General features: G+C 41.7%; 1 protein-coding gene across 3 annotated transcripts; it reads right to left on the bottom strand.

The window, feature by feature from the left end:
• Positions 1-245: 245 nt before the first annotated feature.
• Positions 246-12,794, bottom strand: LOC118705447 (cytochrome c oxidase assembly protein COX18, mitochondrial). Of its 3 annotated transcripts, none has more exons than XM_045571835.1 (6): positions 12,380-12,794; positions 11,167-11,267; positions 8,474-8,637; positions 7,295-7,425; positions 4,147-4,254; positions 246-1,326 (listed from the first exon to the last, which is right to left on the bottom strand). In XM_045571835.1, exons 1-6 carry the CDS (start codon positions 12,719-12,721, stop codon positions 1,153-1,155), a joined length of 1,020 nt encoding a protein of 339 aa, XP_045427791.1. In that variant the 5' UTR covers positions 12,722-12,794; the 3' UTR covers positions 246-1,152. The 3 variants fall into 3 exon arrangements, with proteins under 3 accessions (XP_045427791.1, XP_036270124.1, XP_036270117.1); XM_036414231.2 differs by having other exon boundaries at positions 7,295-7,416; XM_036414224.2 differs by having other exon boundaries at positions 7,295-7,419; positions 12,380-12,787.
• Positions 12,795-13,562: the final 768 nt, after the last annotated feature.

Here is a 13,562-nt window from a genome sequence, read left to right as displayed (position 1 = left end):
CCTCTAAATTCTCAGTGAGTTGCAATAACATGGCAACCAAAATGGCTAAGATATAATAGATATCACTCAAGAAATGACTTATTACCATCATTTTAGTTTTTATTGTAGTAAAACAGAAGATGGAATAATAGGGCATTTCAGAAACAGGTTCATATTCCAACTCAGTGAAAATTTATAATCTTCTCAAATGCCTGTCAAATGTATTCCTGAATATCTCAACCAGAATTAATTTCATCATCTTTTTGAGTTACACAAGCAGACTACTGGATCCACAAATTATATTACCTGTCCAATTTTCCTATATCAAACATCTACCACTGTTTAAACCTATTAGAGTACTTAATCCTCCCAAATAAATAAGTTTATAAAATCACCTCCAAAATCAGTAGCCCATTCTGTTTACCTTCCTTTGATTAAACAAGCTTAAGCTTAACATGTTTCACTTTGCTCTAGTAGTACTTAGTTCCATACTTAGTATTTCAGACTTCTTAAATCTTAGGAAAAGGAATGTACGCTGTCTGTCTTCTTTCAGAATGTGGTTAAGAGACCACACCACCTACCATGTTAGGTACTTTCCTGCATGCATGGACTCCTCTACCACCACATTATCTCAAGTCCATTTTTTAAAAAGTCACAAAATGACTCACTGCTAATATATGTTCCATTCAAATAAGATTTCTTAACCAGGAGTTACCAGAGGCATTTCAGGGCCTGAAGGATTTTTCTGAAGAGAAAACATAGTTTTATTAGATGCTCAAACAGGAATATGATCATTCAGACCTCTAAAATTTTCAGAAATGCCTCATTGGATTCTCTTGTTTTATATAATTTTCATGGCTGGGACTATTCAGTACAATTTGACATAATTTATATCTAGTCCTGTTCTCCAAATTTCTACCAACTCTAGCAAGTTGTAATTTTATAAACAAAACCAGGCACTTTTATATTTTTGGGATACAATCAAACATGCCACCTACATAACAGCATTTAAAAGATTTTAAGTAATGTCAAATATAACCAGATTGTATTTTAACACAATACTTCACAGAGTTCAAGATTTAAATAAGGGCAAATTAAACCATATTTGAATAAATCTTCTAAATATATTAAAGTGTTAGTGATACTTCTGTTTCAAAATTGCTGAAAAGTATGTTATTTTCTGGAAATGTACTTGGCGTAGAAAGCAGCAAAGAGGTCCTTATAAGGAGTGTCCGAATCTCCCTTGGTCAATGGTATACGGCAGAATTGGCGAAACCTAGGAGAACGCAGCAGCAAGTTCTGTGAAAGGCCCATGAAGCTGGAGCAGAACCAGTAGAGAACAAGTGACTGTAAAAAAAAAAAAAAAAAAAGAAAGAAAGAACATGAACATTAGCACCACTCATTCTCCACAGACACCAAGTTTCACAAAGAAAATTATGAACTCTGCTAACAGAAGTACACTAGGACTAAACACGACCTGAAATGGCGATTAGATATCAGTGACGGGTCTAATAGGCAAAAAAAAAACAGGATGAAAGAAAGACCAAAAAGTAAAAAGAGAGGTATTCGTGAAGTGGATGACAGAGTACCTCCCAGGGCCCAAGAGAGGTCTCCTGCCCTTCTTTGGCATTTAAGCTTTTCCCACCAAGAGACCTGATAAACTGCCATAATTGGAGGTAGGGTCCTAGAGGCACAGCCATTTATGATGGCAAACTTAGCCTCCCTAGACTTCACTTTTCTCCATGTAGTCAACTATCTACCAAATTTTCTAGTAACCAGTTGCTAAGGATGGTCAGGAATGCCTTATCTTTGCCTTTTCTGAGACTTATAGCTCAGCATTATCTCCACTTTTCTTTTGTACTTCCATCCAGACTGATGTATGTAGGTCAGTGATTAAGTTCTACACCCTCTCAAAACAATTCCATACAAAGGCTTCTTTGGCATCAGAAAGTGACCAGAACCCAAAGGCATGACTGTGTGGTGGTTGAGTCCAAGCCCTGGAGTCAAACTGCTTGAGTTTGAATTTCATTTATTTGACTTTGGCTAAGTTATTTTTCTTCTGTTTTGGTTTCCTCATTTAAGGTTGCTGTGAAGAATAAATGAGATAACTCACATAGAATGGTAAAGTAGTGTGTGGTCCATATTAAGCACTTGCATTTGTTCCAAAAGCAAGTTTTTAGGAGCAGAGAGTAACACATCATCAAAGGCAGATTACCACTGTAATTAAGAGCAAGAGCCAAACTGCCTGGATGTGTAAAGATTCTGGCCACTTAACAGATGAGTAACCTTAGATGAGTTACTTAACCTCTCTGCTTAAGTTTCCTCATCACTAAAGTGGAGATTACAGTAGCAGCTACCTCAGTGCATTGTTGGGAGAATTATTAAGTGCTAATATGTGCAAACCACTTCAAATAGTACCTGGTACAAAGTCAATGTTGACTAAACATTAGCATCACCATCATCTGATTTATCCACTAAGCAAAAAGTACCCTAAACTCAACTGTACAAACTATCAATATAACCTGTCTTTTAAAAATCACTCTTCTTCCTTAGTAATAAAGTCCTAATTTCCAGAAGGGTATACTGCCATGGCAAAGAGAAAGACTTCTTTTCTCAGCCTCTTCGCAGTGAGATGTGGCCAGCTAACTAGGAGGTAAGCAGGAGTGTTTAGTGGGACAGCTGGCAAGGCTCCCTCCAAGGGCTACTGCACATGAAGCACCCTTTTACCACTCGTGCAGATGACAAGCTCCAGCAGCTATAACGGCCATACTGGGGCCTAAAGGACAGAAATTATGAACTGTGGATGGAGAATTAAGAGAGAAGCAGCCCTAACTGGTTTGCAACAGGGATCGGCCCTAAACCAGCAGTCAGACATCCCCCGAGGAGTCCCAGATAGGAGAGGTTGCAGGCTGGGCTGAGAGAATCCCCCCAATCCCCACCTCCTCCCCACTCTGTGAATGAATTTTTGTGCACTGGGCCTCTAGTACAAAATAACTGCAAACATAACAATTTCTCTATTTCTATAAAAGTTTAATTACAGCATTCACCAGTTTGGCTCAGTGGATAGAGCATTGGTCTATGGAGTGGGACTAAAGGTTCCTGAGTTCAATTCTGGTCCAGGGCACATGCCTGGGTTGAAGGCTCAATCCCTACTGAGGGGGGAGGAGGGGATGTAGGAGGCAGCCAATCAATGATTCTCTCTCATAATTAATGTTTCTATCTCTCTCTGCCTCTCCCTTCCTCTCTGAAATCTATAAAAATATTCTTTAGCTTTAACTGGTTTGGCTCAGTGGATAGTGTTGACCTGCAGACTAAAGGGTCCCAGGGTTGATTCAGGTCAAGGGCATGTACCTTGGTTGTGGGCACATCCCCAGTAGGGGGTGTGCAGGAAGCAGCTGATCAATGTTTCTCTCTCATTGATGTTTCTAACTCTCCCTCTCCCTTCCTCTCTATAAAAAATCAATAAAATATATTAAAAAATAAAAATAAAAGTTTAATTACAAATAAATGGGGGCAAGTGTACCTATCTCATAAAGACTTGTATGAGGTTAAATAATATTACATATGAACACACATGAACTTGGCACAAAGTTTGTTTTTTTATTTTTGATTTTTTACAGAGAGGAAGGGAGAGGGATAGAGTTAGAAATGTGGATGAGAGAGAAACATTGATCAGTTGCCTCCTGAACACCCACTACTGGGGATGTGCTCACAACCAAGTTACATGCCCTGACCGGAATCGAACCTGGGATCCTTTAGTCCACAGTCCGACGCTCTATCCACTGAGCCAAGCTGGTTAGGGCTTGTTTCTTTTGTAAGTGCTCAATTCCTTAGCTAAGTCTATATATAGAGAAAGAATTAATATATAAACTAATCAAATAGAGCAAATACTTTGTTCATAGTAGTGTGCAAGGTATTTTGCAAAACTGAAAAAGAAAAAAACGTTATATTTAGTAAGGGAGTTAAGACACATACACATAAAGGAAGAGCAACCAATCCGAAGAAATATGTGTCACTCAGTGATAGAGACAGTAAATTAGTTATTACAGAAAAACTTAGAAACCAGTAACGGATTGAGTTTTCAGAGAAAGCTCAGGAGAAGAGGCAGAACTCAGCTAGATGAAGCTAAGATCAGATAAGATTTAGCCCACACTGCTATTTACTCACCGAAGGTACTGTCGCAGCAATTGGAATCATCAACACGGATATTCCCCGAACAAAGTGGGTAACACCCGTCTGAAAACGAGACATTCCAACTTTTTGTAGAGCAACAATCTGAAGGGCAGAATATATACACACACCATGATTATTAAAATGCATAAAATGGCCTTCACTCACATTTTAACCAAAGAAAAAAAAGAAAACACTGATAAGTTTATTTGGTTGATCATCTATCTTTTATAAAACTTAATTATTATGCAGAAATCTTAAACGTAGCTTTAATTAGTAGCAATAAAGAAGAGATTCAACCATCTATACTAATAAAGGGATAATATGCTAATTTGACTAGGTAGACGGGACGTCTCCCAGATATCCTTCTGGACAAAGCTGCAGCGGCTGCGAGGGCGGAGGACCGTGCTGTGGGAGAGGCGGTGCTTCGGGCCAGTCTAGCACTGCAGCCCCTTCCGCAGAGGCAGTGGGAGAGGGGACTGCGGGGTCCTGGCCCCAGTGCTGTCTCTTCTGCAGAGGCAGCCTCAGAGGCAGGGGCGTAAGCCTGGTCCCAGTGCCACACTTCCACAAACGCTGGACAGGGTGTGACCTGCTGTGCCTCAACCTCTCACAACCCCTCTCCCAGCCAGCCTGGCCCCAGATCACCCCTCACCCACCAGTGGGCAGGGGGTGGGGCCAGCGCTAAGAAGCAAGGGCCGAGGCCAGCAGTTGTGGCAGCTGTGAGGGCCAGCAGGCACGGTGGCCAGCAGTGGCAGCAGCAGCGGAATGATGGGGGAGGCGCCTTTTCCTGATCAGCCCACAGAGGGAGGCCAGAGGCAGCAGCAGCTGCAGGGTATTGGGGATGGTGCCATCCTCTGACCGGCCCAGTCACTTCCCTCAAAGGACATTCCGAGGGCTCCCGAACTCTGAGAGGGGGCAGGCCGGGCTGAGGTATTCCTCTACAGTGCATGAACTTTCGTGCACCAAGCCTGTAGTAGTAAGTAGAATCACAGCATAACTTTTATAAGTCAATGGTTTGTAAAGATTATAAGACCGAAAGTCCCTTCAAGATAGGTACTATGGCCCTGGCCGGTGTAGCTCAATTAGTTGAGAGTCGTCCCGTGCATTAAAGGGTTTGGAGATTCCCGGTTCAGTCCCTGCTTGGGCTGCATGCTAGAGGCAACCAATCTCTCACATCAATGTTTCTCTCCCTCCCTTTCCCTTCCTGTATCAGTCTCTCAAATCAATAAAAACATATTTTAAAAGATAGATATTATGTGTGAATCATTAACCTTGTTTTGAGTACAGTTCCTGGCATAAAGAAGGACCTTGGTATCTCAAAGATTTGTGATCTGGCTACATGGATAAAGGGGAATAATCAAAGCGAGAGAAAGCAGTCATAATTTATGAATTATTTAGGAGGCAACATAGCAGTAATGATTATGAGTTCAGAGTGCAGGCCCAAACTTCCTAGGTTCACATGGCAGCCCTATATTTAGTGGTCATATGACTTTGTGCAAGTTATTTAATCTTTCTGTTCCTCACTTTCTCCGCATGTAATATCAAAATGCATGTAATAGTAATAGTACCTGTATCACAGAATTAGTCAAATGATTAAATGAATTAATTAGCCTTAGCTGGTTTGGCTCAGTGGATTCTAGTCAAGGGCACATGTAGGCTTGATCCCCAGTAGGGGGAGTGCAGGAGGCAACTAATCAATGATTCTCTCTCATCATTGGTGTTTCTATCTCTCTCTGAAATCAATAAAAACATATTTTTTTAAAAAATGTGTTAATTAATGTAAACAGGTAAAATAGTGTCTGAAACATGGTATATGTTAAGTAAGAATGAGTTTTTCTTAAACATATACTTACTGGGTTATAGATGGCATAAAGGAAAGACTAAACAACTGACATTAATCCATGGTGACCTTGTATTTATCACTTCCTTCCTTCTAACAAATATTCACTAAGTCCAACCACATTCCCAAGACTCTGCTGGGTTCATCTAGGGCACATGTGTCAAACACAAGGCCCGCGGGCCAAATCCGTCCCGCCAGGCCTTGCAATGTGGCCCGCACCGCGCTGTCATCACTGCACTCCGCTGCGTTTCCATCACAATGACAGTTTATGACTGTTCAGTAAACCATTCGGCCCGCGATTTAGGCTGGATTTTAGATTTTGGCCCCTTCTCTGATTGAGTTCGACACCCCTAATCTAGGGAAATACACTTAGACCACACTTAGACTAGAGTCTTTCCTCAAGAAACTCTCACCCAACACCTTTCAGTATCACATTCATTTTTCTTGTCTAAGAAAGTAAGGGTATATGAGATTTCCCAGAGACCAGTGGACATGAAGTCTATGAGATTATTTCTAAGGTTTCTTCCAGTTCAAAGAGTTGATATTCTTTTCAGAGTTTGAGAACAGCTCTTTATGAAATTAAAGGCATGCTTCCCATAAACTGTTGAGTAAAGGAGCATGGAATAATGGTAAGACATGGCTTAAGAGGTCATATTGAATATATGTGTTTTTCCACTCCATCTTATAAAGAAATTCTGATTTCTAAGGTTGCATAACTAAAAAATGGGAGTTAGGTAATGACTTTATTCTCTGCCTACAGATTTATATATTAAACATATATACAAATTACCAATCTATTGTGGGAATACAACCAGACTGATTAGATATCTTCATCACTGTCTTCACCAAAAGCAAATCACAAAATTGAATGTATTAGAATCATATAATTTTAAGGTTGAAAGAGACTGTGTAAGTGTTCTAATTCAGCTTTCTTACTTTAATTATGAGCATTCTATCTCCCAGAGAGGTTAAGGAACTGACCCAAGACAGTCAGTTTGTCGATGGTTGACCTGCAACCAGAAACCAAACTTAATTTTAGCTCTATAGGCAGAACCCAGCCCAAGGAAGCTAAGATCAGACAAGATTTAGCACACAATGCTGGTGCTTACTTGCTAAAGGTACGGTCGCAGCAATAGGAATCAACACTGATACTCCCGAACAAAGTGGGTAACACCCGATACCTACTCACCTCCAGGGAGTTGTTCTCAACTAAGACTCAAAACACATTTATATTTGATGTCAGAACAGCAACAACAGAAATCCTAATAATTTAAATGACAATTTAAATTTTTTAAAACCACTGACCTCTACTATTACTAAATTGATGGCACCAATGCAGATAGGCAGAATCCAAGTGGAATCCAGTGCAGTGAGGTCAGGAATCCACAGGACCCCACCAGTCGCTAACTGCTCCTGCACAGAAAAACCTGCTGAAAGTTTATAAATAAAATAATTTATTACAACAGCAGAAGGAAATATACAAGACATAAGTTAGATGATAATTCCAAAAAGGTGCCCCTCACATTAAAGATTTGCATTGGTTTTATTCAGGCTCTTTTCATTCCATAACACAAATCAGTCCTTCCTGGATTGAAAAAGAAGCAAGCAGCTTTCTGTAGCAAACAGACTTAGAAAGAATAAAAATGTGTAGCTGTGCCCTGACCTTGTGCAAAGTGGTTAGAGCATAGACTCAAACACAGAAGAGTTGAGCTTGCAACAGACACCTGTATTTTCTGATGCCCGACTTGGCTTAGGTTATCCAACAAATCAGACTTCTGCATCAGCATGCCTTTGGACATTATTTTATCATCTGTGTGGACAATTCGATTTCCAGTCAAGGGCACGTACCTGGGTGCAGATTCAGTTGGGGTGTGTGTGGGAGTCAACTAATCTCTCATATGATGTTTCTCTCTCTCCCCTCCACTCTCTCCCTTCCACTCTCTTTAAAAATCAATGGAAAAATATTCTTGGGTGAGGATTAACAACAACAAAAAAGTAGCAATAATCATTTTAGGCTTAACTTTATACAATTATGTAGCCATAACTACTTCTTTAGAATCTATTTAGATTACTTTCTGGTTCGAAATGCCTTTAAATTAAGTAAAAAACAAATGCTTTAGTTCATATTGTTTCTTAATTAATGTTTACTTTTATTACTGTGAAATCTTTTCTGTTTTCTTAAGTTTATAAACAAAAACAATTCCTGATTAGGAAACCAAATTATGAAATTATAACACTAATTTTATTATGATCTCTAAGAAGCAGTATTACTGCTTTCCTTTCTAGATTTATTTTTCTCAGCATATCTCATTGGCTTACACTCAATATTTTAAATTGTATATTTATACCCTTTATAAGCAAGACTGGTTAAAGTATTCTAACTATGTAAAGTATGGGGTGTTTTTTTTTCTTTTTTCTTTAGAGTACAAAGACAATGTTAGGGAATTTATTGGGGGGGGGGAAACAAACTTCTATAATAACTACCTTCTGAATGGGTTGCTCCTGTGCTAAAATTCCGCAGAGCAACAGACATAAAGATCCACATTGGAAGCTGAATCCAGACCAACACTGTGGCTTTGAAAGGGTGGCAATTATCCCGAACATACAGCTCTGAAACAAGCCTCTGCATATTCTTTAGATAAGTGAACCTATTTTAAGGAAAGAGGGGAAAAGGAAAGGGAGAAAATGTCATTGGATCACTTATAGTGCTTCATAACCAGAGCACTTATTGGCTGAAGAATTTGTGTACAATTTTTAATTGTCATAAATTATCTTAAGGAGCTGCCTAAATAAAAGGTAAATAAAGCCTTTTACTGAAAATTCTCTAGCAATGTATACAAATTACATAACAATTCAATAAATCTAACATTGGCAAACTATAAGCTTTGGCTAGTTAGGCTTTAACAAGGGAAACCTCACTACTAACTTGGTATTACTGCAATTTCTATAGGAAATATAAAAAGTAAAAGTACATTTTATTCAAATCCTTCCATTCCAGCCAAGCTCAATTACTTGGTCCCTGAATATATTTTTTTGTACCAATGTGGTTTTGTACTGTGTGCACTCTTAGCCTGTCAAAACAGTCTCCATTCTTCAATTCTTTTTCATATTTTCTTCCCTGTTAAGCGTATTAGTTATTCCTTTTGTTAAGTCTCACTTTCTTGACTACAGTCTCCTTGAAGATCAAGTGCTGGGTCTTATTTATCTCTAAATCTCTTGCCGTATATTTTGTAAAAGGTATGGCATTCAATAGGTTTGCTACATTTACTTGAATTAAGACACCACTCACCGACATTCCAGGCTCTTTGTAATTCTGTTACTCCTTTACAGACACCTGTATTTTCTGATGCCTGAATTGGCTTAGGCCATCCAACAAATCAGACTTCGGCATCCGCATGCCTTTGGAAATTATTTTATCATCTGTGTGGACAACCTACTATCTTGGCTGTCCACCTAGAAAACTCCCTTTCACCTTTCAAGACTGTCCCAATGAAAACGTAGGAAACCTTCAGAGTGTCTTTCTAGAAAGCCACCCATCTCCATAACAACGTGGCTGAACAATCATCATGCCAATGCTGCATCACCAGGTGCCACCAACTTACCTAGGATGTATTTATAACCCAGGAGAGCAGCTGTAAGTCTGTTCTTTTGGCATAGAGTTGTAATTCTGAGATTTCTCTGATCAGTAAAACTTCAAAACTACAGATTTGTCCAGTCTTTTTAACACTAAGAAGCACTTTCATAATGAAAATAGTTGGTAAATTTATACCTATAGAGATAAATGTATGGATAACCATATGTGTGTGTGTGTGTGTGTGTGTGTGTATTTCTCATTTCTGTGAAATGGTGAACACTATGTCACAATATAGTAGAGTAAGAATTTGGGCCAAAACCGTTTGGCTCAGTGGATAGAGCATTGGCCTGCAGACTGAAAGGTCCAGATTTGATTCCGGTCTAGGGCATGTACCTTGGTTGTGGGCACATCCCCAGTAGGAGTGTGCAAGAGGCAGCTGACCGATGATTCTCTCTCATCGATGTTTCTAACTCTCTATCCCTCTCTCTTCTTGTCTGTAAAAAATCAATAAAATATATTTAAAAAAAAAAAAAGAATAAGAATTTGGGAAACTAAGAATAGCTTAGGTTGACTAAAGCATGATGACTTAGAAGTTCCCAGTGGATGACTATGGGCAAGGGTTTCTAGGACCCCAGAAAGATTACTACACAGGGTAGCCACAGTGGATGGACAGCACCCTAGCTATTCAGTTGCTTTTATTAAAATTTTCACATTTTCTACTTCCTCATTCCTGAGGGCTATGGCCTACTGTATCTTTTCATAAAGGTCAAGTTTGGAAAATAACCTGTATTAATTTGCTGACTACAGCACCAACAGATTGGCACAGTATCTTTATCCTGTGAAGCCTTCCCTGACTTTCCATAATGACCCAACTCCTTGCACAAAATCTTTTTTATAGTACTTAATTCAGTCATTATTTGCTTGCAGGTCTTATGAATAGGGTGGGGTCTCTTTCAGAGTAAGAAACCTGCCTGGCCCCAGTGGCTTAGTGGTTAAGCATCAACCTATGAGCCAGAAAGTCACAGTTTGATTCCCAGTCAGGACACATGCCCAGGTTGCAGGCTTGAGGTCCCCAGGAGGCAGCTGATCAATATTTCTTTCTCATCGATGTTTCTATCTCTACCTTATCTTTGTTTCTCCATTACTAAAAGTCCAGCATATAAAACAAGGTGTCCCCAAAAATGTATAGTTTAACAGCTGATAGCTCAATTTTGAAAATCAAATGTATTTTTATAATACTGCCTTTATAATTATTCAAAGTGTGAGTATACATTTTTTTGGGACACCATAAATTATGCCAGTCCTGGCCAGGTAACTCAGTTGGTTAGAGCATCATCCCAATACACCAAAGTTGCAGGTTTGATTCCCCAGTCAGGGCCTATACAAGAACCAACCAATGAATACATAAATAAGGGGAACTTTATCTCTCTTAAATCAATAAATAAAAAATAAAACTATCATGCCAAATAAACTTATTAAAATATTAAAGAAAAGAACTACTTTGCTGCTAAAGCTACAGAATACTCAAGCCTATAATTAACATAATCACTTTCATGTTACATACATATATTTTCATGGTCTTATATGCACAGAATTATCTTACCTGGCAACTCTTTTGGACCACCCCAACTGTTTTGCACGAACTGCAACTTCATGGTTAAGGTGTTGCGCAATATTTTGTATTTCTGGCTTCAAATTTTCCACCTAGCTAAAGAAAAAGTAGAATTTGTTATGAGCATATAAAGGATCTTTATTTACAACCACTCATAATTTTATTTTCTATCCCCTCAACTCATTTACAATATTTGTTTACTGCCCAGCCAGAGTGGCTCAGGGACTTACAGTGCGGCCTGTTCCCACTGGAAGGTTCTGAGTCCCATTCCTAGTCGGGGCATGTACTGGGCTGCCAGTTCCATCCCCAGCCCATCAGGCCAGGCTGCATTTGGGAGGCAATCAATGGATGTTTCTCTCTCACATTGATGTTTCCATCTCTCTCTCTCCTTCCCATTCTATCTGAAATCAATGGAAAAAAAACATATATCCTTGGGTGAGGATATACATATATAGATATATCCTCGGGTGAGGATATATAGTATATATATATATATATATATATATATATATATATATATATATATAGTTTACTGAGCATGTCAAAAAACCTTAAGTCTAAGCCTAAAAATGTTAAATTGCTTAAGATAGCCTCAGCTACAACCAAATCCAAATTCCGGATTACACTATGTGCTATTGGGCAAGTTCCTTCACCTCTAGGACCCGGTGACCTTTATTCCCTCATAAATGAAATGTGCAACAGTACCTACTTCACGGGGTTACTACTGTAAGGATTAAATGAGAGCTGCACCTGCACTTTGACGTTTCATCCCCGGCTTTCCCAGTACCGTGCCCCGTGTTGATTCTGCCAGGTAACTCACTGCCTTCATGCTTCTGCTCCTCATTCATTCCTTTCACAAGGTTGGTAACCACCCCGGCTTTGAGCACGAACCCAGGAGGGTAAACGAGATAGCTGGTGCACGTATCACTAACCATCCCCTTCAGGGTTTCCCAAACTTTTGACATGTGTGTACCCCTTCTATAATTTTCGTAACGCTGATTACCCCTCGTACTCATGAAAACGTAGAATTAGGCGCAGCTAAGCACGGTGCAGTGCATGTCCCCACCAAACTCTTCCCGTACCCCTGGGGGTACGCGTCCCACACTTTGGGAAACACTGCGTCCTCGGTAACCTCCTTAGCAATGAAGTGGTCGCCACGACGAACCCCAAGCAGCACTGCTCCGGGCGCGGGCGGCGCCCTCACCTTGGCCAGGATGTAGTGCTGGTAGGCCGCCAGGGGCAGCGTGACGGCGCCGCGCAGGGCCACGGTGGTGAGGAGGATGCTGCCCCACCAGGGCAGGCCCGTGACGCCGTGCGCCGCGAGCAGCATGTCCTCCGCGCCTCGCACGGGCGCCGACGCGGCCAGCGCCTCGTACCAGCCGCCGGCGTCGCCCGGGTTCACGGCGGACACGGAGGCCACCGCCCGCGCCGGCGGAACCGAGGGCGTGGCGCCGCGGGTCGGGACCGGAGCGAACCGCGGGCCCCAGGCTCCAGGCTGCAGGCCGGGCAGCGGCCGCAGCCGCCCACCGCCGAGCCGGCACAGCATGCGTGCGCCGGGGCCGAGCCCGGAAGGCGGGCTCCACTGACCGGCGGCGGGGACAGGTCCGGCGGCCCCGCGCGCATGCGTCGGCGACCCGGGAGCAGCGTACGGTGGGCGCGCGCGCTCGCGCGTGCCCTCAGCCTCCCGTCGACCTTCCCGGTCAGGCCGGTGACGTGCGCGTCGCACGGGAAATGACGTAGAGATGGGGAAGTCCCGCCTTCCCCACGCGGCACTGGGCAGGCCCGCTGCGCGCGCAGGGAACTTTCCCGCTGCCGGCGTGGACCTGCTCGGAGGCGGGGCCGGAAGGACAGAGGCAGAGGCGGGGCCTTTCCAAAGTTAGTCTTCACCGTGCGCCTTTTCCTTGTTTTATTTTTTTACTTAGTGATCGAATTGTGTCATTTTAATGGATTAAGTTTGGGGGTGGGGGGGAAGGGATTTTTGTGACCATAAAGTGGTACCCACCTCTTTATGTGCATCCTGGTTGCTTCCGCTAGGAGCTAGATTATCCTGCCAGAGCCCACACGTGGCTGCCATGCAAGCTTGGAGAGAGCCCTGTGTTTCTGACCGATCCTGCTTTAGCCCTCACCGCTTATGTACCAGGCACAGTCCATTCAGCCGGGGGTATCAACGTTTAACTGGCGCATTATTTGTTCCAGTTGGGATTTTTAACCCCACCTGCAAACTGAGTTTCCTTCGCTTTGTCTTTTCTAATACACAGTTATCCACGTAAAAACATTCAGAATTTTTGTGAGGTTATTTGAGCCAAACTGTGGACAATTTCCAGGAAGCAAATTTCAAGTGTTGGGGTAATGCTCCAGAGAATGGCTGTTTTTCGTCTATTTTTATA

This window comes from Pipistrellus kuhlii, unplaced genomic scaffold, assembly GCF_014108245.1.
Source record: "Pipistrellus kuhlii isolate mPipKuh1 unplaced genomic scaffold, mPipKuh1.p scaffold_m20_p_1, whole genome shotgun sequence".
Lineage (NCBI taxonomy): Eukaryota > Metazoa > Chordata > Mammalia > Chiroptera > Vespertilionidae > Pipistrellus > Pipistrellus kuhlii.
This window is presented reverse-complemented; position numbering and strand designations above follow the sequence as displayed.

Coding starts and splice junctions, on each gene's coding strand:
- LOC118705447 (XM_045571835.1), bottom strand. CDS start 12,721: ATGCTGTGCCGGCTCGGCGGTGGGCGGCTGCGGCCGCTGCCCGGCCTG. Junction 11,268..12,379: donor AGCACTACATCCTGGCCAAG/GTGAGGGCGCCG, acceptor TTCTTTAGCTAG/GTGGAAAATTTGAAGCCAGA. Junction 4,255..7,294: donor TCAATTTAGTAATAGTAGAG/GTCAGTGGTTTT, acceptor TCTGCCCTTCAG/ATTGTTGCTCTACAAAAAGT.